Source organism: Eptatretus burgeri, unplaced genomic scaffold (genome assembly GCF_056783735.1).
Source record: "Eptatretus burgeri isolate ZD-2024b unplaced genomic scaffold, Ebu_testis_v1 Ebu_testis_scaffold_934, whole genome shotgun sequence".
NCBI classification, from domain to species: domain Eukaryota; kingdom Metazoa; phylum Chordata; class Myxini; order Myxiniformes; family Myxinidae; genus Eptatretus; species Eptatretus burgeri.
In genome coordinates this window covers 1-21,857 of record NW_028222883.1, presented here as the reverse complement: position 1 = coordinate 21,857, position 21,857 = coordinate 1, and the positions used below count along the sequence as shown (strand labels likewise).

The window sequence follows — 21,857 nt, the reverse complement described above, 5'->3', positions numbered from 1 at the left end:
GACACCCGGCAGGATTAAAAACAAAACCTGTCAAAGGGCGGAGGAGCTCCTTGTGAGCCGACGGACATCCATATCTAGTGCCCAACTGTGTCTGCGGATGTCCTCCTGCATTTGGGTTACTTCTTATTAGGGGGTTGGTGGCAGGATTTGCACTGCGGCCACCGTAAAAGCTTTCATTCCACAAAACACAAAAACGCAAAGAAATCTGAAATCCCACTCCGTGAAATCCCATGTCCTTTTTCCTTGTTTACTGTTGCTCATGCCCAAGCCAGGGATTCACATAGATGACGTTAAAGTTACTCCATACTTGGATCCCTCAGATAATCCATCCATCCATTGGAACCACACTCGGTACAGAGCGTCGAGGCTACCGAAGCAGTCTCTTGGTCAATTGGGCACAATCTTCGACTGGATGGGTCACCACTCCGACGCAGGATACTCAAATGGCTCAATCACCCCAGCAAGCTGGTACTCATTTTGTCAACCTCAGAAGGATGACAGGCTGAGTCAACCACACCAGGTATGAATTCAACAGCGAAGCAGGATTTGAACTCAGGACCCTGGGATCCCAAACCCACCACCCGAACCATTAGGCCAATGCCAGGCAGCTGTGGAATCCCAAGCCAACACCAGACAGCTCGAGGATCCCAACCCCACCATCCTAACCATTAGGCCAACACCAGGCATGTCTAGGATCCCAAACCCACCACCCGAACCATGAGGCCAACTCCAGACAGCTCGAGGATCCCAAACCCACCATCCTTACTATTAAGCCAACTCCAGGCAGCTCGGCATCACATCATCAAATTCACCTCAGAAGTATATTTGTACACATAATCAAGTCTCATCATAGTTCATCAAATCCTCTCCATTTAGACTTTGATGTCCATCCTGCTCTTGGGGAATTGTTCTTTGTTTTTAAAAGTTTACAAAACTCATTACATGGCATCTTCAGTCATGGTTCGCATGTCATGCAACATCGTCATTTCTCTTACCTGTCGATAAAACATGAGAGTTTAACCATTTTAAATAGTTATAAAACAGGAGATTCCAGAAGTTAACCTCATTCAATATAAAAATATTCAGGAAGTTACCAGGTGATCCAAAAATGATTTCCACACACTCCTCATCCTGTGTTCACCACCAGCTGTAAGGAAAAGGTAGAGATGAAATAAACATAAATATAAAAAAATAGAGCATTAAAAAAAGTAAAAGTAGTGGTTTCAGTTAAATGATGACAGCAAACCAATCACAACCTCTAATTTCCACAGCATCAACTAGAACGCCACTCGATGGAGCGCATACCTCCGACGGGCTGAACCGTTTACGTTCTGTATCCCACTGATGGGCCGGATCTTGATCCAGACCTGAACCAAAATAAAAATGGCTTGTTCGTGTCACCTGCCCAACTCATCCACCAAGTTTCGTCCAAATCCGTCCAAACATGCTTTTGTTTTTTTTCCGTTTTTGGCCCGATCTCTCAATGATGAAAAATCTCTTAAAGAAAATTTTAAAATTCTAGATCCGGATCCAGGTCTTCACTAAAATTGAGTGAACTTGTTCTCGTCACACACCCAACCTGTCCACTAAGTTTAGTCTGAAACCATCCATAACGTTTTGAGATATTGTACAACATATCGTTTTGGGCCGATCTCTCAATGGTGAAAAATCTCTTAGAAAATTCTCGGATCAGGATCCCTCTCCAGATCTTCACCAAAATTTCATCAATGCCTCCTTGTCATACACCCAATTTAGTACAAATCTGTTCACAACATTTTGACATATCCTTCTCACAGACAGACAAGGGTGAAAACATAACCTTCTCCACCTTTGGTGGTAGAGGTAATCAGGGGAAGCACGAAGTGCCCCTCCCTTCACATGGAACGGTTTCTCTGTGTACAACTTTAATACAGAGACTGAAAATTTGTTTCTGAGCTTCTACTGGATGAAATTGGCTGCAAATTTCAGAAGTAAATCGTTTGCAAGTCAAAGTAATATGTTCCAAATTTCAGCAATGTACGTTTCCGTTATCTTGAGTTTTTAAACGAAAACCCTCGAAATCAACGTTGGTGTCTCTCAGTCTGTCTGTCTGTCTGTCCGCTCAAAATGTGTTGGCACTCATATCTCAAAGGCTCTCCATTGAAACTCGCTGAAACCTGGAATAAACATCGGACAATGCGTCTCACTAATGGCTTTCAAAATAAATTCCACCAAAGTGCCATAGTTTTTGCTTTCTTGCTCGTTTTTGCTCATGTTCAACGATCCACGCATCATCCACAAATAACTGGCAGAAACATCGTGCAATTCTGCTTGGTTCCACCGGAGGGCAGCACTCTCCATCATTTATGGATATGCATTGGTAGATCAATTACTTTGTGCATCAAATAAGTCATCGACAATTGTACGTACTCATTCATTCAATTTGTCATCATTGAAAAGTGAATGCTCAGCCAACTAATCATGTACAAAGTACGTACAATATTACAACTTACCAGAAACCATCAACAAATTACATACTCATTCAACTGGTCAGAAACTATTCATAAAGTACGCACGAACAAATTCAATTATTAATCATCATCCAAAAGTAAGTACCAAGTCAAGTCGTCAGTCAATTATTCATCATCCACAAAGTATATACTCATTTAATAGTCAGACACCATCAACAAATTATGTACCCATTCAAGCAGTCAGTCAATTAACCACCATTCCTGAATTACGTAGCCATTCAACGAGTCAACCAATTAATCACCATCCGCGAATTATGTACCCATTCAAACAGTGAGACACCATCCATAAAGTACATACTCATTCAATCATCAACACATTCATCAGAAATAAAGAGAAGTGTGAATCAAGAGAAGCGAGAAGCATCCCTGTATGCAACTTTAATGCAGGGACTGAAAATTCATTTATCAGCTTCTACTGGACGAAATCGGCCGCAAGTTTCAGAAGTATATCCTTTGTATGTCGAGGTTTTATGTTCCAAATTTCAGCAATGTCCGTCTCTGCATTATTGAGTTTTTAACAAAAATCCTCAAAAATTAACGTTGGTGTCAGTCTGTCCGTCTGCTCGAAATGTGGTGGTGCTCACATCTCAAAGGCTACACATTGAAACGAGCTGAAACCTGGAATAAACATCGGCCAATACGTCTCACTAATGGCTTTCAAAATAAATTCCACCTCTGTGCCATAGTTTTTGCTTTTTTGCTAGTTATTGCTCATAGGAACAAGCCCAAAAAGTTGGACATAGAAAAATTTGGACTCCGGTAGTAAAATAGTCAAACGCGACGGCTCATAACTTATGAACTGTTACATGAAAGCTCGTGAAATTTTGAAAATGAATAGGAGGCCACCTGTTGAGATTTCAAAGTTTCCCACAGCTGCATAATTAGGGACAGAGCAAAAATTACGGACACCGTAAAAGTGGACTTTGGAAAAAATATCAGTTTTTCAGGTGCTCTAATTCTACAAGCAACTGGCTGAAACATGGAATACTGTTTGTAATACAGAGAAACCGTTCCATTGTTGGGAAAAATGCCAGGAGCATAGAAAAGGCTCCTTTATGTGGTATGTGTCATGTGGCAAACGAGAGAAAAGAAGGGATATTGCATAGCTTGTAGAAAATGCCAGATGATAGAAAAGAAGTGACATTCTATGGCTTGTCGAAAATGCCAGATGATGGAAAAGAAGGCACATTCAAAAAAAATCTCGTGTGCATGCTGCACCACCCTTGTGTTCTTTGGAGGAACCAAGTAATTCTCTGGAAAAGTTCCTATAAAGGGGCGAATTCATGCAAATCCTATCCAGCTTCCTCCTAATGACTTCATCTTTGCTTTTTGCTTGTTCAGGTTCCTTCTGATTACTCCAATGCAGGACTGTACCTATTTGGTCGACCATTTGATTTGAATTGAATATTTAAATCCCATTTTAAGTTCAAATGAATAATGAATAATAATTTTTAAAACGTCATGGGTCAGGGTCAGGTGTCCGATCAAAGTGGGGTTGCATCAAATCGAGACGTCTTGGTACCATCACTGCCAGCAGTTACAAAGGTGAAGTTCTTATTATGTCTCTTATTAATTACATAACACACCAGTACACAAACGACACACAAAAGAAGTCCCAGTGAGGGTACACAATCTCTGATTGCTCTTTTTCTTGATGACAAAGTATTTTATAAATAATATTTATTTCTTTTATTTTTATCAACATACCTCCATTATTTAATACTATATATATATATATATATATATATATATATATATATATATATATATATATATATGTTTAATCAATAATGTTAATTTAAGAATTTACCTCACTAAAATAATTAATTTATTATTTTTAGTATTATATCAAATGCAATGCAAAAGGAAGTTGTTCACATGAAAACCAACCAAACTTAAAAAAAAATTGACGATGGAGTCTGAAGACATTCTCACAAGTCCTGATCAAACAATCAGCCAATTATCCTCTGTTTTACATGACGGAAAAATACCTTCTCAGCACATTCCACAAAATCATCCTTTACTGATCAAACACTTACAAATCCAGTAGCTGAGATGAAAAGACATTGGAACACATTTTAATTGGTACATTGCTACCTGGAAAGGTGTACAGGACAACAGGGAAACTGAAATCATCAACTTTATCATACACACTTGTACTAAAACCATTCTGTCCAACTCCAACCAACACATCCAGATATGCAACAACTGTACAATCATTACCACTCTGGTTTACAATCAGGTTATGTGGATAAATCTTGTGAAGCTGCCTATCAAAAATATTACAGTTAACCACACAAATATAATCCATATAACGACGTGTATGAGATAATATTTTCGCTAATCCTAATTTTTTTCTCCTTCATCAGTTTCTACATGAATGAAAATTCACAGAAAATAAAAAATATCCACGAGTAGACGGCTGCAATTCCCACCCATGGGAATTCCCTTAACCTGTTGAAACATTATCCCACAAAAAGATACATAAGTATAAAATAAAACATAAAAATAAAATTAACAGCATCCTTCAACTTTTGCTTCTCAAAACAATGAAAACTTGAGTCTTTATGTTTGGAAAAGAATGTTCTATCAAATCTGACACATAAAAACTTCTTAAAAGAGTTAAAAACCTTGTCAATCACTTTGAAGAGTGAATCCTTCACTAGTACTAAATCCAAATTTGTATATAAAGTTAAAAAAAAATAAAAATAAAAAACTTCAACTGAATCTCTCACGAGTTAAACAATATCCCCCTTCCGCCACACGGCGGGGGATAAAAAACCAAAAACTTCAATCGTAATTTTTCTCCTTCATCTGTGGGGAGAGCTTTATCGGCCAGATTGAAAATACATTCATGGTTTGTGGTGGAGTATGCCTGGTTTTGGCTTAATGGTCAGGGTGGTGGGCTTGGGATCCCAGGATCCTGAGTTCAAATCCTGCTCGACTGTTGAATTAATACCAGGTGGGGTTGACTCTGTCTGTCATCCTTCCAGGGTGTGCAAAATGAGTGCCACCTTGCTCGTATCCTGTGTCGGAGTGGCGACCCGTCCAGGATTGTGCCCAATGGCCAAGGAGACTGCTAAGCCAGCACCAACGCTCTGCACAGAGTATGGTCCCAATGGATGGATAGATGGATGGTGGAGTCTGAGATTTCAAGGGATTGTAAACTGTCGAGAGCTTGAGTATGAAAGTAGACTGGTGGGTTTTCTTCTATTCATTTCCTCATTTTATATTTCCCCCAATTTACACCCAAACCCTGAGATGTGCACATGATGTGGTCTTCAGGTGAACTAACTTGTGATCTGTTGGACCTCCTGAAATACTGTTCTCAATGGGAGCTTTCAGTGTCGTTTGATCATACCAAGACAGATCCAGACAATGAAATAGCACCCAAACCAACTCACGAATAAAATAAAACTAGAAAGTGAAAACTGCAATTTATTTCAACAATCCCAATTTTTTTTTTTTGAATGAACCACTCACCTTTGTACAGGCTGTGGATACGAACCACATCCAAGTTACTCAGAGAATTTCCATGACCAATCACTTTTGGTACCAACGGGACAATCACGGGTCTCTTCTCATTCTTAGCAAAAGCCGTTCTGGAGGGAGAGAGAGGAGGCAACACAATGGCATCATCATCATGGAGCTCAACAGGATGGTCACCATGGAGACTGATGTGGGAAGACCAGCCGATCATCAGTACCAAGAAGGGTGATAATTTCCCATTGAAATAAAAACATCCTTAAACTGCTCCAATTGTTATCATCTTGGAGATCAAGGAAAAAGCACATTTTGGACTTTGTGGAGGAGTGTTGTGGATGAGGAGAAGAGGAGGAAGAAAAGAGGATGAAAGTTCAAAAAAGTCAAAATGGTTGAAAAGGTGATTAAGGGCGATTCAGATTGTTCCATCAAACTCTTTAATATGATTTGTTTTTGTTAACGGGTGAGATGATTTGGCTTCTGTGCCATGTTTGTAACAAAAGGCATTGCTGCATATGATGTCATCAAGCAGTGATATTTTATTTTTTTCCATACCTGAAACGGAAGCAAACATTACAGTAAAGTCATAAAATATATGTGGTGAAAAAAAAAAGTACATATAAACACCATTCTCTCCCTCCCTCCCTTTCCCGCTGCACCATCTCTCCCTCGCTCTCTCCCCCTCTCTCTTCCCACTCTCTCTCTCCCCCTCCCTCTCCCACCCCCCCACTCTCCCCCTCTCCCGCCACCTCTCCCTCCCCCCTCTCTCTCTCTCTCTCACTCTCCCACCACCCCCTCTCTCCCTCTCTGTGGCAAATTTCTTTGTTCCTGATGCATGGCCACATCTTTTAAGTTGCAAACTCAATAATCGGGGTACAAATACAACTTTGTGTGTGTCTGTTTTTTGGGGGGGGGGGGAGGAGTGGGGTGTAGCATACGCGATGTGGCCATGACCTCATGCTGGGGTGTGGGGGGGAATAAATTCTCCACATAAATGTGTACCATGCAGCAGCACCTGGATGTGGTGGCAGAAGGTATTACAATTTCCTTTTTTACCTGGGCAACGCTGAGGTTAAAGCACTCTCCGTAATGGTAAATTTGTCCTCCTTCCCTTCTCCCCCCCCCACCCAAATAAATAAATAAATAAACCAATGTCACCTGCAGGGTGACCCGTATGTTGCCAAAAGGTGACCACGTGTGACTTCTTTAAGGTCACACTGAGGTGAACAGAGCTGCTATCCACCAGGAGCGACTCCTTGAGGAATATCTGCCTACGAGAGATTCCGATGAGAATCGTTCTCCAGAGTAACAATGAAAAATATGCGTTTGTCTCATAACGTCACCAAATGACGTCATAATGTCTCAAGCTTGACATATCTAGAAAACACTCATCGAGGTGTTCCACTACACGATATGGTTCCTAAAACTTGAAAATTTGACCTTGGGGTCAAATATGTTTGACCTGAGGCGCTAACCATGAAGGTCAAGGCCAATCGCCACCAAAAATTAATCAGCTGAGCACCAGACCATGAACTATATTCCCATGAAGTTTGAAGACGATCCGATCAAAATTACTCAAAAAATAAGGGTTTCGTCGACTCCCCTGATTTGTGACAAAGTGACCTTGACCTTTGACCTTGACCTTCAAAATTTTGTGCGCTGAAAGGGACCTCTATAGGCCTCTGATATGCGAAGTTACAAAAATTTCCAATGATAACTGTGCTCTGCAGAATTTTTATACGTGATTACAGACAAACAAACAAACAAACAAAAAAATAAAAATAACATACAAGCTGACTAACATATCTTGCAAAAACTTCGTTTTGGCAAGAAAATAAAAACCGACAGGCCTGTGAGAGATTTCTCGCGGGAAGAGACATCAGAACGAACGGGAGGTGTGTGTGGGGGGAGGGGGTTGCAAAGTGGGTGGAGCAGGATGTGAGGATAGCACTCTATGCACGGGTAAATTTGTCTTCCTTTCTAAATCCTTCTCACTCTCACTCACTCCTTTCCAAGACGACTAATTGATCCATCAGTGGAGCGACAGGGAGGCTCTGCGAGTGATTTTCAAAAAGGCGTCATTGCGTATAACATCATCGACTTTAATTTAATACTTTTGTTCCACCAAATGGTATAAAATCTTCCATACAAAAGTGGATGAAAGGTTTGTTTGTGGTGCTATTCCTCTGAGCTCCCAAGGTTAATCGTGACAAAACTTTATAGGATCACCTTTTTTACCACGATACACCCTACTTTGGGTTTTAAACAGTCATTTTCTCACAATTCATAACTTATAAACACACAAGTCACCACCTGTCACGGGGAAGGGGTGGGGGTCCAGAGGGAGAGGGTGGGGTGAGAGGAGGCAGGGAAAGGGGTGGGAAGAGGAACCCGGTGTTGCCGAGCAATGTCAGGTACATTTGCAAGTCTACTATACCAGGAATCCTCGCTGAATGCTCACAATGTTTCCCACAAAGTCGAGTGTTGTGCAAAAAGTGTAAATGAAATTTATTTTTCCCATAACAACAATGTCACATGGAAGTGATGCGTTCCTGACCAAAATTTAAAGGACATAATAACATTAAAAAAAGACTAGAAGGGCACTCGGTAGAGCACATACCTCCGCCACATAATGCCTGATCCATGAGAACATATCGAGCCCAATACATTTTTGACATATCATGCTCTACAGTATTATATCGTTTTTGGCCCTATCTCTCAATGGTGAAGAATCACTTTAAAGATTAAATAATTCTTGCATCCAGATCCGGATTCGGATAATCTCCAAAATTGAATCTATTCTTCCTTTTCACACACACAATGTGTCCACCAAGTTTTATCCGAATCCGTCGACAACTTTTTGAGATATTGTGCTATATATCGGTTTTGTCCGATCTCTCAATGGTGAAGAATTACTTAAAAATTCTCGTTGCCGGATCTGAGACCAGATCTTCACCAAAATCGAATCAGTTCGTCCTTGTCAGACACCCAACCTGTCCACAAAATTTCATCTGAATCTATCCGCAACTTTTGGAGATATCCTGCACACAAACAAACAAACAGACAGAAAGGGGTGAAAACATAACCTCCTTCACATTCGGTGGTGGAGGTAACAAAAGTATAAATAATTCAGAACATGAATCACATGACCGAATGAGAAGGCGAGGCTTTCACCAAACACAATCACACGAGTGACATGAACTGTACCGCGATCTACTGTGGGACGTCCGGCAAGTGGTTTAAGCACTCAAGGAAGCACTCCAACAGAACACCTGGCTTAGCAAGTGATTACCAAATGCCGTCGATAAAACGATACACCTGGTAACTCCCAAACAATGTCCGAATTGGATAAATTAACACTTTTTAGCATAAGAACTGCTGCTAAGTTCATTTCTGAAGTGAATTTTGTAATTTGACTTAGTTTAACAGATTCTCGAGGTAATGACATGTGTGGAAATGAAATAAAGCCACAAACGCTGGCGTCTCCCGGTGTTTATGAGCATTGCAATGTATCCAGTGATTTGTAACTATGATGAACAGGGATTGGATAATATGAGTGAGGAAACTGTAAAAAAAAATATCGTCAGAAAATCGTTGCGGCGTGTTCCAAGTCAAGGCATGGTTGAGGAGGCCAAAAAACATGGCAGCTTCAGACCCGAGCGAGGAACCCAGGATGTGCCTGAAGACCCCTGAGAGCCAGCTGGCCGATGATGTGCCTGATAATAAAATATGGCCGTTAATTATCTTCAAAGGGGATGTTTTAATTAATCCAAACATGCAGTTTTCACTCATGCACTTCCTTTTAGTTCCCTTTGTGTGCGTGCAAAGTTTCAGGCAGCGAGGTTACATGGTTTACATGGTTTAAGAGTTATGGAGGACACACACACACACACACACACACACACACACACACACACACACACACGTACAGATGTCACCTATTTCAAGAAAACAAGATATGGATTGAACTTTCCATTTGTTTACCTCGAATGTTAGTGAAGGATAAATACATCTCTAATTGGAAATTATAATCAAAGTGCTGTGAGCAGATGATATGAGAAGAGGAAGAAGAATCTGTATAACGACCAAGAAGAGAACCTCACATGCTGTAGTGCATGATGGAGTCATAATCATAGGGAAGGCCAAAGATCTTTTCTTCTGACTTGAGCTTCCTGAAGTTGTGACGATGTTCTACAAAACAGTTTTCAGGAAATCGTTTTCATTTTACAAAAATATTAAAGTAATGATTAATGTTCATGAAGAATGTGATAAATAAAGGAATATTTTACAAATGGTTTTGTAGAATTAAATTAAAATGTAAAGCTACTGTTGTGTGTGTGTGTGATGTCACAGCAATGCTCAATGGATTGAACGAAGCACCAAGGGGACAAATCAGGGATGTTCCTGAATTATGGTGAAAATGTTTGGAATCACGAAAAATATCAACAACAGTGGTTGCTGCAAAACTCTAAATAATTCACAACCAAACGCCTCTTCTTCTCTCACCTTCCTGGATGTTCTCTTCCAACACCTGGATGTGCTGGTCCCGGTCGGGCCGACAGTGCTCGTGGTGGAACCCCAACGCGTGCATGAACTCGTGCAGCACCGTGCCCTTCTGTACGGCACCCGGCTCAGAGAGGGAGAGACTCTGGGCTCCACCACGACGTCCCATAAATGACCAGGATCTTCAAAAAGAAGGAAAAACATTCATCGAGGATGCACAATACCTGAACTTCAACTGCAGCTGGAGAGTTACCCGAATAAATATAAAAGTGAAGATGTTGAAGCGATGAGGAAAAGGAGGTAAACATGAGGTTAGAACCAAAACCCTCCAAGATCATGATCTCATTTGAAACCTAAGAACCTGCTATTCAGGTATAAAGATGTCCCATATCCCTGCACTCTGCTCTTCCTGTTGCACTCACTCGCCCAAGGCCTGGATGTTGATGAAATCCTTCTCGTCCATTCGTGGAATGAAGCGCACGCACGTCTTCCCTGTAAACTCGTTCACTGCTTCCTGGATGGAGGTGAAGTCCTTCACTCCTGGTGTGAGATAAACAGAGCTGAATTGAAGAGAGATATGAAAAAACACAACAAACGCAGGAAATGTCTTAGGATCCTTCCCACCAGAGGGTACTCCCATGTCATTGATCACAGAGGATACAGGCTTTGAAAAAAAAAGAGTTTATGTACATAGTCGAGGCTCATGAAAGAGTTGGAACACTGAACGGATCAGGACGCAACAGAACAAATGGATACAGAAGAAAACACTCAGGAAGGAAAAGCTAGAAATGTAGAATGAGGTGGGCCTGGGTATGGGGGGGGAGAGGGTACGGGGTGGGAGGGTACGGGGTGGGAGGGGTTACCCCTCTGGAAAAGATCATGGTTTTGGATGGGAAAGTCATGATCTGAGATGGTGGTGAACAGCTGTCCTGAACATCTGGAGGGAAGAGTGAAGATTGAAGAGAATGTGTAAGTTTGTTCCAAAGGCAGGAAAAAAGAGGATGTGTGGAGGTGAGCAGTGATTCTAGATTTTGGAAGTTTCACTTGTAGGGAGTCAATGTTGTACCGCGTGCACCCTGCAGAAACCCGGGGGGGGCATGAGACAAGAGGGGCGGGAGGGGGAAGGACAAAAGAGTGGGGAACAGAGACATTCGGGGATCTGTGGAAGGGAGAGGGATGGGGCGGGGAACACAGGATATACAAGATTAACATTACAGGGAATTTCAGGAAGGAAAGCAGGGAATTTGAAGGAGGTGAGTTTGGAGTGGATTAATGGGGGAAGAAAAGATCGAGGTTTTTGATGGGGGAATATAAGAGGTGGTGGTGACAGCTGTTTTGAAGGCCTGGAGGGAAGAATGGGATTGAACAGACTGTGGGAGTTTATTCCAAAGGTGGGAAAAAAGAGGAATGAAAGAGTGATGGTGAGCATTGATTCGTGATTTTGGTGGTTTTACCAGAAGGGGTTTTGTTGGTGGACCTTGAGCGCCTTGCAGAAATATTGTGGGGACAAATCGCAGACAGAGCAGGTGGGGGAGGGGGATCGAGACCGGAAAGGAGATGGTAGAAGACAGAAAGACCACCGACCTCCCTGTGGTGAGAGAGTGAGAGGCCCAAAGACAGCCTTATCGCGGAGATACCAATGATCCTAAATGCCTTGGTTTGCCACAGCATGAAGCTGAGAAAGGTGGGAGGCAGGAGCACCAGCCCAGAGGGGAGACACTTGACTTTACTTGGCTCAGGTGACTTGTGAACATCTGACACATGCCATATGAATTCCCCCCATTGTATACATGTGGCACCTTCATAAACAAACTGCATAATGTGTTTTGCTATTTCTTATCAGGAAGACCTTTCCAGAATATTCGTGCCACACGAACTCCCCGGTGTTCCCACAATATAAATAAACCCGAACATGTTTTCTTCTAATATGCTGGTGGTGTCTTTTCCCGATTAGTCACACACAGTCTGCATTAGCAATAGCCGGGAAGTTTCACCTCAACTGTTTTGCTCCATTAAATAGCCAGCGCTGCGCTCTGTGTTCTGCTCAGCGGTAATCTGAGTATGCTCTGAGGGCGTGAGCCTCGGTTAGTTCGGCCACATCACCCACAGGTAAACGGTGTTAGATGGAGGAACACTGGGGGATTTGGCCGTCTCATTGACGTTCATGGTTGCTTCACAACCCGCCGGGTCAGAGAGTTATCTGCAGCACTTCGGCCTGCAGGACCAGAGGTTGGGAGGAGTTCAAGCAGTTTCCTGTCGGAGCGAAACCAGAACCGAAACAATATCCAAAAACTTTACATCATAAATCAATCCCATCTTTCTGTAAACCAATGTGATCCATATTCGAATGAAACAAATAAATTATCATCATTAATCACTCAAAGAGTTTCGCATCACAACCCCAGTCCAAATGATCTTGGAGTGATGTCCCATGATGTTTGTGTGTTTTAATCAATGTTGGTGTTTAAAAGAGTTTTGATGGCATTGAAGGAGATACAACATTGGCAGGAATGGACACAATGTCCTTCACTTGTCCGTTATTTTGTCAAATGGGGAATGAGACAGGTGGAACAAACTCAGAGAGGATAATAAGTTACAGGTGGTTTGATTTTACTCGATAAGTGTTTTACCGAAGCCAGAAGAGACCATGTAGGGCACGTATATCTTCCCATCTCCAGCCATGGGCCAGATCTGCACGTCCCTCTGTCCACGGCTCACAGCAATGTCTCCGAACTCGAGTTCATATGGTTTGGGGGTTGGGGGATCTGGGAGGTGTGGCCAAGAGAAGGGAGGTGGAAGGTGGTGGGTAGGGGGAAGTGGGGGTCAGGGAAGGGGTGTGGGTAAGAGAGGGAGATGGGGTAAAGGAAGGAGGAAATGGAGGTAAATGATGGTAAGTGAGGGGGAGGTGGGGTAAGAAATTGACGACGAAAAGGTTTAGGTTTCACTGGTTAAATTAAATATGAAGAAGAATATGGAATCAGGATGAATGATATGATAAATCATTCAAACCTTGTTCCCAAAACCTGGGAATATAAACAAACGAATTAGTTTATAATTTGATTAAAATGTTGTTTCACATTAAATATTTATTTTATGAAGAATAATTTGTGACAAAAAACACAAAAAATATGAGGTAAGTGAAGATAAAGACTCGTTATCAGACTCACCTGGTTCCTTCTTTGGTCCATCGATACCAAGAGTCTCCTTTACCTGTAAATGAATGAACCTCAGATCATGATTTGTAAAAAGTGAATGAAAATTATCGATTTAGTAAAAATAGAAACGGTTTCCTTGTTCAGGTCCATGATACATGAGTCGTATTTATTTGGTGACGTCACATTGTAAGAGGTTCACAAGACGATCACAACAATGGGATAATCGATCAGTGTGATAAATTAAATAATATTGTTGTGGTTGTGGGGGTAGATGGAGGAATTTCATAGGAAAGTTAGGATTGAATCGAATTGTTTGGTCCGTGGACATGTTGGAGACATCTTGAGATAAATTAAGTGGGGAAACTGTGAGTTTCAGAAGTTACGTGTCACAACATGGGGGGGGAGGGGTGGTGCGGTGTTAATTAAATAAGGATTAAGGACAATTTTCCCCAGTATGTGATTGCCCCCTGTGACCGATTCCTATTTACAAGCCAACCATGAAGGAGTTGCATTTTTATACCAACAACAACCATAACCACAAGCAAGCCAGGTGTGCCGAGCAGGCAGAGGTCAAACCTTTCCGGGTTTCGTGCCAGCAAGAGCAAGCCATACCCCGGAGGTGGATGGTTGTTTGGTGTGAGGTTGAAGAGAGATCGGGAGCGAACACACAAGTTCAGTGTGAGGGACACACGAGTTCGGTGTGAGGGACGCACGCAGTCGAGAGGAACGTGACTGGGATGGAGGATCTCGCTTTGCTCTCCTCTCAGCATGACGAAATGGCTTTCCTTCGACGCATGAGGAAGACAGTGCGATTCTCATGTTCGTGTGAAGGTGAATTGGCTCACGTGATGGAGCAAGATGCTGGCCATTGGCTCTTGGTTGGGTTGTGAGAGACCGACCTCAAAGTCTAGAGTATATCACCCAATAGACGGCGCCATTCTGCCTCACAAATATCGCCTCACAAATTGCCTGACATACGTTTCCCGCTCCGAGAGAGTGGCTTGGCACCAGTTTTTGGTACGTCTACACATGCAGGACGAAGCGCCTCAATTCGAAGTTTCATAAAGACCATCTATGGACCAAGCTAAGTGCCAGAATAAAGCGAGGATTTGCTTTACCTTCGTTTCCCCTCGTCTGTATTTAAGTCCATGTGTGGAGGTGCCTCGACTTAAGTTTAATTTACTTCACGTTATTCTGACTACATTTTTGAATTATCCTTGTAAATATTTATATGATCATTAAATCCCCACATTTATTTTAAGTTGCTGTGTCCGTGTATTTGTCGTGCGGTTCGACTTTCAACCCCCCTGTGCATACATATGTGCCCCTGTCGCTCCGCCAGTGCTGCGCCCTGCCCCTCACACGAGCGTTGTAATCTCGGAGGACCAACGTGTCCGCCTCCACGGGAGAACTGCTGGGCTATCCGGGCTGGCTGGGGTTAAGTGCCCTCCACTACAATTTGTGTCGAGGGATGAACCTTAACTGCCAGACCTGCGACAATATTATTACGATGTTCATCATATTATTGTTATATTTCAATAACACTACCGAGAGACCAATATGGGGAAAGCAGGAAAAGGGAGTAAGGAAGGGGTGAAGGGTGAAAGAGGGGAGGGGGTTTAAGATGGATATAATGGGGTAAAAGGTGAATGCGGTAAGGGTGGGTATAATGGCGTAAGAGGTAAGTGGGGGTTATGGTTGGTATAATGGGGTAAGAGGTGAGTGTGGGTACCATAGGGTAAGAAGTGAGTGTGAGTTTAGGGAGGGTATAATGGGGAAAGAGATGAGTGGGGGTGAGGAAGTGTATAACGGGGTAAGAGACGAATGTGGGTTATGGTCGGTATAATGGGGTAAGAGGTGAGTGGGGGTGAGGATGGGTATAACGGGGTAAGAGGTGAATGTGGGTTATGGTCGGTATAATGGGGTAAGAAGTGAGTGGGGGTTATAGTGAGGAAAATGGGGAAAGAGGTGGGTGGGGGTTATGGTCGGCATAATGTGGTAAGAGGTGAGTGGGGGTGAGGATGGGTATAACGGGGTAAGAGGTGAATGTGGGTTATGGTCGGTATAATGGGGTAAGAGGTGAGTGGGGGTTATGGTCAGGAAAATGGGGAAAGAGGGGAGTGGGGGTTATGGTCGGTATAATGTGGTAAGAGGTGAGTTCAAGTAACGGTGGGTATAATGGGGTAAGAGGTGAGTGTGGGTAAGGGTGGGTCTAATGGGGAAGGAGGTGAGTTGGGGTCATGTCGGGCAAGAGGCGAGTGGGCTAGGGTGTCTTTTATGGGGTAAGAGTGGATATAATGGGGTTAGAGGTCAGTGTTGGTTATGGCGGGTATAATAGGGTAAGAGGTGAGTGGAGGTTATAGTGGGTATAATGGGGTAAGAGGTGAGTGGGGGTAAGGGTTGGTATAATGGGGTAAGAGGTGAGTGGGGGTTATGGGTCAGTATAATGGGGTAAGAGGTGAGTGGAGTTTATGGTCGGTATAATGGGGTCAGAGGTAAGTGCGGGTAAGAGTGGGTATAATGGGGTAAAAGGTGAGTGTGGGTAAGGGTGGGTATAATGGGGTAAGACCGTAAGAGGTGAGTGGGGGTGAGGGTGGGAAAAATGGGGTAAGAGATGAGTGGGGTTTATGGTTGGTATAATGGGGCAAGAGGTGAGTGCGGGTAAAGGTGGGTATAATGGGGCAAGAGGTGAGTGCAGGTAATTGTGGGTAAAATATGGAAAGAGATGAGTGTGGGTGAGGATGGGTATAATGTGGAAAGAGGTGAGTGTGGGTGAGGGTGGGTATCATGGGGACAGAGGTGAGTTGGGGTTAGGGTGTGTTTTATGGGATAAGAGTGGGTATAATGGGGTAAGAGGTGAGTGTGGGTTATGATGGGTATAATGGGGTAAGAGGTGAGTGTGGGTGAGGGTGGGTATAATGGGGTGAGAGGCGAGTGTGGGTTATGTTGGGTATAATGGGGTGAGAGGTGAGTGTGGGTTATGTTGGGTATAATGGGGTAAGAGGTGAGTGGGGTTAGGGTGTGTTTTATGGGGTAAAGTTTATACTCTGTATTGAATCATTGACACGTGATCTTTACCTCGGTCTCAACGTTCTTTAAGGCTTCGTCGATGGGAATCGCTGATGCTTCAAGAATCTGATACAGAGAATGAGCCACAACGTTAATCCTTCTCTTTAATCATTCAGTGTCAATAAATGAATTTATATAAAATTAAAATTTACACCAATCGATCAATCAGGGACATGTTAGACTTTAGAAGAAGGGAAAGTTTACACAAAATAGGAAATACAAACAAACAACAGGAAAACAATAAAAAGAAAAGATAATTAAATAATTTTGTGAAATCCTCAGAGATTAATATTTCATTCATTTTATATTCGTCTCGAGACTGTTGATGGGATTTTTATAAAATAACTTCCTCAACCTTGAATGGGTGTGTGGTACAGGTAAATCAAACTCACACTGCTCCATGTGGTACAAGTAAATTAAACTCACACTGCTCCACGTGGTACAGGTAAATTAAACTCATCGTTCTCCATCAGAATATGATTTACCTGTTTACCTGTTGTACAGGTAAATCACATTCTCCTTCCTGTGATGCGTGTAGTACAGGTAAATCAGACTCACCTTGCTCCGTATGATGCAGGTAAATCAGACTCACCTTGCTCCGTGTGGTACAGGCGGCTGATATCAGGGCCAGTGTTTCCGTGAGTCCTTGTGTTGAGTACAAGATGTTCTCCAGTGGGACGTACCCTTTATAAGCCTTCTTGTTGAGGGTTCGAATCAGCACAGAAATGGCTTCTGCAGACAAAGAATGAAACAGATAATCACTCTGTATCATCACGTGATGTAAACACGAATAAGGTGCCGATTGAACATGTGATGGGTAAACTACAATGATGAAGATGATAATGTTTAATCGTTAACTTTGATGTAGTACAACAAGATACCTGTTACTAAGGCTTAGGTCACATTTGCCACGGCGGCCGTGGGGTCTCCAAAATCTACGGCCACTAGCAATTATAAGTCGGCCGCAGTATTTCCACAGTCACACAATGCAGCAGTCACATATGTTTTTATTTTTCGGGTCGCCGCACGGCGTATTTATAAATTGTGGAGACCGAAAACGTGGGGGTGCCGTACGGTCTTTGATTTGATGTCACACGGTGACCTTAGGGCGTTCCTGTGGCGGCCATAGAATTTTCAAGGCAGACGCAAGGTGCCCGCAGGGGGACCGCAGGGGGGGACCGCAGGGGGGTCCTAAGGCGAAGGTGCGGCCAGACGGACGGTAACGAGTGAGTTCTTTTTTTTCTTTTCTTTTTAACAGTTCTTTTGTTTCGGCTTGTCGAATTGCTACGGCAAACGTAGAAATGAAAAAAGTTATAATTCCGCGCTATAATTCCACGGCGACCTTACGACCTGTAAAATATAGCCATACGGCGTAGGGCCACCCTAAGGCCACCGCAGAAACTCTGCAGCCACCGCACATTTCTGTCAATTCAGAGGGCGTACGGCCGCCATATCCTCGCCGTAGAGCAAATGTGACTAAGGCCTAACCACACTGGCCACGAGTGAGGACGATTGTTGCATGAGTTTTATACGAAGTGGACATGTATGTTACGTGGAGTGGACATGTATGTTATATAAGTGTTATATTCCGTGGAAAAGTATGTTATATGCAAGTGCAGATGTGTGTTATGTGAGTGAAGATGTATGTTGTGTGAGAGTTACATGGAGTGGAAAAGTATGTTTTGTGAGTGTAGATGTGTGTTGTGTGAGTGTAGATGTATGTTATGTGAGTGGAGATGTATGTCATGTGAGTGAAGATGTGTGTTATGTGAGTGGAGATGTATGTTATGTGAGTGAAGATGTATGTTGTGTGAGTGAAGATGTGTGTTATATGAGTGGAGATGTATGTTATGTGAGTGAAGATGTATGTTGTGTGAGAGTTATATGGAGTGGAAAAGTATGTTTTGTGAGTGAAGATGTGTGTTGTGTGGGTGAAGATGTGTGTTATATGAGTGGAGATGTATGTTATGTGAGTGAAGATGTCTGTTATATGAGTGAAGATGTATGTTATATGAGTGTTGTGAGTGAAGATGTATGTTATGTGAGTGAAGATGTATGTTATGTGAGTGAAGATGTGTGTTTTGTGAGAGTTATATGGAGTGGAAATGTATGTTTTGTGAGTGAAGATGTGTGTTGTGTGAGTGAAGATGTATGTTACATGAGTGGAGAAGTATGTTGTGTGAGTGAAGATGTGTGTTATATGAGTGGAGATGTATGTTATGTGAGTGAAGATGTGTGTTATATGAGTGGAGATGTATGTTATGTGAGTGAAGATGTATGTTATGTGAGTGAAGATGTATGTTGTGTGAGAGTTATATGGAGTGGAAAAGTATGTTTTGTGAGTGAAGATGTGTGTTGTGTGAGTGAAGATGTATGTTACATGAGTGGAGAAGTATGTTGTGTGAGTGTAGATGTGTGTTGTGTGAGAGTTATATGTAGTGGAAATGTATGTTGTGTGAGTGTAGATGTATGTTATGTGAGAGTTATATGGAGTGGAAATGTATGTTTTGTGAGTGAAGATGTGTGTTAAATGAGTGTTATATGTGTGCGTACAGATACAGTGCCGACTCCCAATAATGCCACATTTCGATGAATTATGTAAAAACTATTTCTCCAAATGAACTTTTTATGAATAACTGAAGAGATCAAACTAAACACTGTTATATTTGAAGGAGTTTACATGTCAGGAAAACCTGTAAAAAAACATGTACAAATCAAAATTCACTGGTTGTAAAAGTATTCATCCCCTGAGGTCAGTACTTGGTGGAAATATCTTTTAAAAGCAAAGACTGTACTTTGTGGAATACTATGAGTATTTGTGTGAAGGTCTCCACCAGCTTTACACAGTGAGATGATGAAATATTTACCCATTCTTCACGTGGAAATTGTTCTCGTTCTGCCAAGTTTGATGGGGATCGTCGATGGACTGCAATCTTCATGTCTCACCATAAATGTTCAATTGGGTTTAAGTCAGGACTTGTCTGGGCCACTCAAGAACATTTATTTTATTCTTATTCAGCCACTCCAGTGTGGCTTTAGTTTTGTTCTTCGGATCATTGTTCTGCTGAAATGTGAATCTCCTACCCAGTTTCAGATTCATGGCTGACTCAAGCAGGTCTTCATCAAGGATTCTCCTGAACTTTACACCTTTCATTGTTCCTTCGATCCTGACAACCTTTCCAGTCCCTGCTGATGAAAACCAACCACACAACATGATACTGCCACCACCATGCTTCACAGTGGGGATGGTGTTGACTGGGTGATGTGCAGTACGAGGCTTGTGTCAGACGTAACGCTTTGAATTTAGACCAAAAAGATTCAAGTTTTGCCTCGTCTAACAACAAATCGTTTCTCCACATACCTGCAAGTATCATTAAGATGGTTTTTCACAAACTCCATACAAGCTTTTAGAGGAGTCTTTTCTCAGTAATGGGTCCATTGAGGCCAGTTTTGTGAAGGGAACGGGATATTGTTGATTTCTGAACACTGACCCCCATCTCAAACATAGAGCCTTGCAGATCTTTCAAAGTCATCATTGGATTTACAGTGATATCCCTAACCCGTTTCCTGCTTGCCTGACTGCCGACTTTGTGTGGGTGACCTGATCTGGGTGGAGTCGAGGTGGTATGATACATCTTCCACCTCTTAATGATGGATCTGACCGTACTCAAAGGGATAATGAGTGATTTTGAAATATTTTGATAACCCTCCCCTTCACGGTGAGTCTCAACAACTTTATGTCTGACTTCTTTGGAAACCTCCTTGGTCTTCATGCTTGCCTTGTTGGTTGACCAACTGAGTTTCACCATAAAACTCCGCACATAAGTGGGGGAGTTTATGTTTTTTACGTTAAACCACTGATTACATACAGGTGAAGCATATTACACCTATTTTGTGACCTTTCAAACAAATAATTTACTCCTGAAGTGATTTAGGGTGAGTTGGACAAAGGGTTTAAATACTTTTGTAACTGAGAATCATCTGATTACTTCCGCAACCGAAGGTGGACAGAGGTTATGTTTTTACCCCTGTCTGCTTGTTTGTTACTTGATAAAAAAAATTTGCCAAGAATGTTGGTCTGTCGCGTTTGGGTCATTCTGTGTCAAATCAGCCAAAAAATGAAATTCTGCGGTGACCCCCTCAGATTTTCCTGAAAAAAAATTATCAAAGCTACCTTAACATATATGAGGAAGGTTTGCCAAGTTATAGCTCAAAATTCCAAGTAGTGTCCGAGATATGGCCCTACAAACACCCTCGGGGTGTTTCAATTCTGGCAGTCGCGAGTTGCAGATTTGTATCTGAAGCATTTTTTGAGGGCTCTAAATTCCAGAGTTTTACAAACAGAGTTCTGAAAATTCACACAAATGCTGTCTATTAGTGAGGCTTTCTGAATCTGACATAAAAAAATGTTCTACTTAAAATACTTTTTAAGATAAGTACTCTCAAAAGTCATGATTTGTAACATGCAGTCAAAAAAATTTGAGTTTTCAAATTGCTGCCAACAGTCAGTTTATTAATCATGAAGAATTTTGTTGCCCAATTTACATAATCTGGTGACTGGATCATTCACACAAGAAAACTGAAACCTTTTGGAGCAATATCTTAGGTGCTATAGGTGTCTGAACTTTGCTCCAGACTCAACGACACAAATTTACCCCGGGTTTACCCCAAGTGTTCACCATGTTGACAGTTACACAGCTCTTTTAAATTTCTTTCACTTAAAGACACATCCATCGGCAAACTGTGGTAGAAAATTCAAGAGTTGTTCTCAATCCCTTCTATTTTTAAACGATTTTTATAAAGGCCCATTATTTAAAAAAAACATGTTTGATGAAAGATGTAGAATAAAAGCAATAGGTGTGCTTTTGAAGTGGAAGCCATGTCAAGAATTCCTAAGCTGACACCACAATGAGCATGCAGTAGTGTTTCATGGTCAGAATAATCTTGTGGTTTATTTACTTTGGCTCAAAAATGTATTTTTCCAATTGAAAATGAGATGCTAAAGTTATCTCAATCATGAAAAAAGGCACAATGTACAATGGTGCATTTTGTATCAAATAAAAGTAATAAATATTTATAACATTATTAATCTCATTAAATTTGCACATAAACATCAAATTTATACCAAGTAAATACT

The 21,857-nt window shown here is 42.0% G+C and overlaps 1 protein-coding gene across 1 annotated transcript; it reads right to left on the bottom strand.

Moving 5' to 3' along the window:
• Nucleotides 1–837: 837 nt before the first annotated feature.
• Nucleotides 838–17,507, bottom strand: LOC147006972 (low choriolytic enzyme-like). The gene is made up of 10 exons (XM_085867700.1): nucleotides 17,313–17,507; nucleotides 16,730–16,786; nucleotides 13,664–13,706; nucleotides 13,127–13,261; nucleotides 10,919–11,036; nucleotides 10,500–10,678; nucleotides 10,097–10,184; nucleotides 5,994–6,112; nucleotides 1,095–1,147; nucleotides 838–995 (listed from the first exon to the last, which is right to left on the bottom strand). The coding sequence occupies exons 1-10, from the start codon at nucleotides 17,490–17,492 to the stop codon at nucleotides 939–941; spliced, it is 1,029 nt and encodes a 342-aa protein (XP_085723826.1). The 5' UTR covers nucleotides 17,493–17,507; the 3' UTR covers nucleotides 838–938.
• Nucleotides 17,508–21,857: the final 4,350 nt, after the last annotated feature.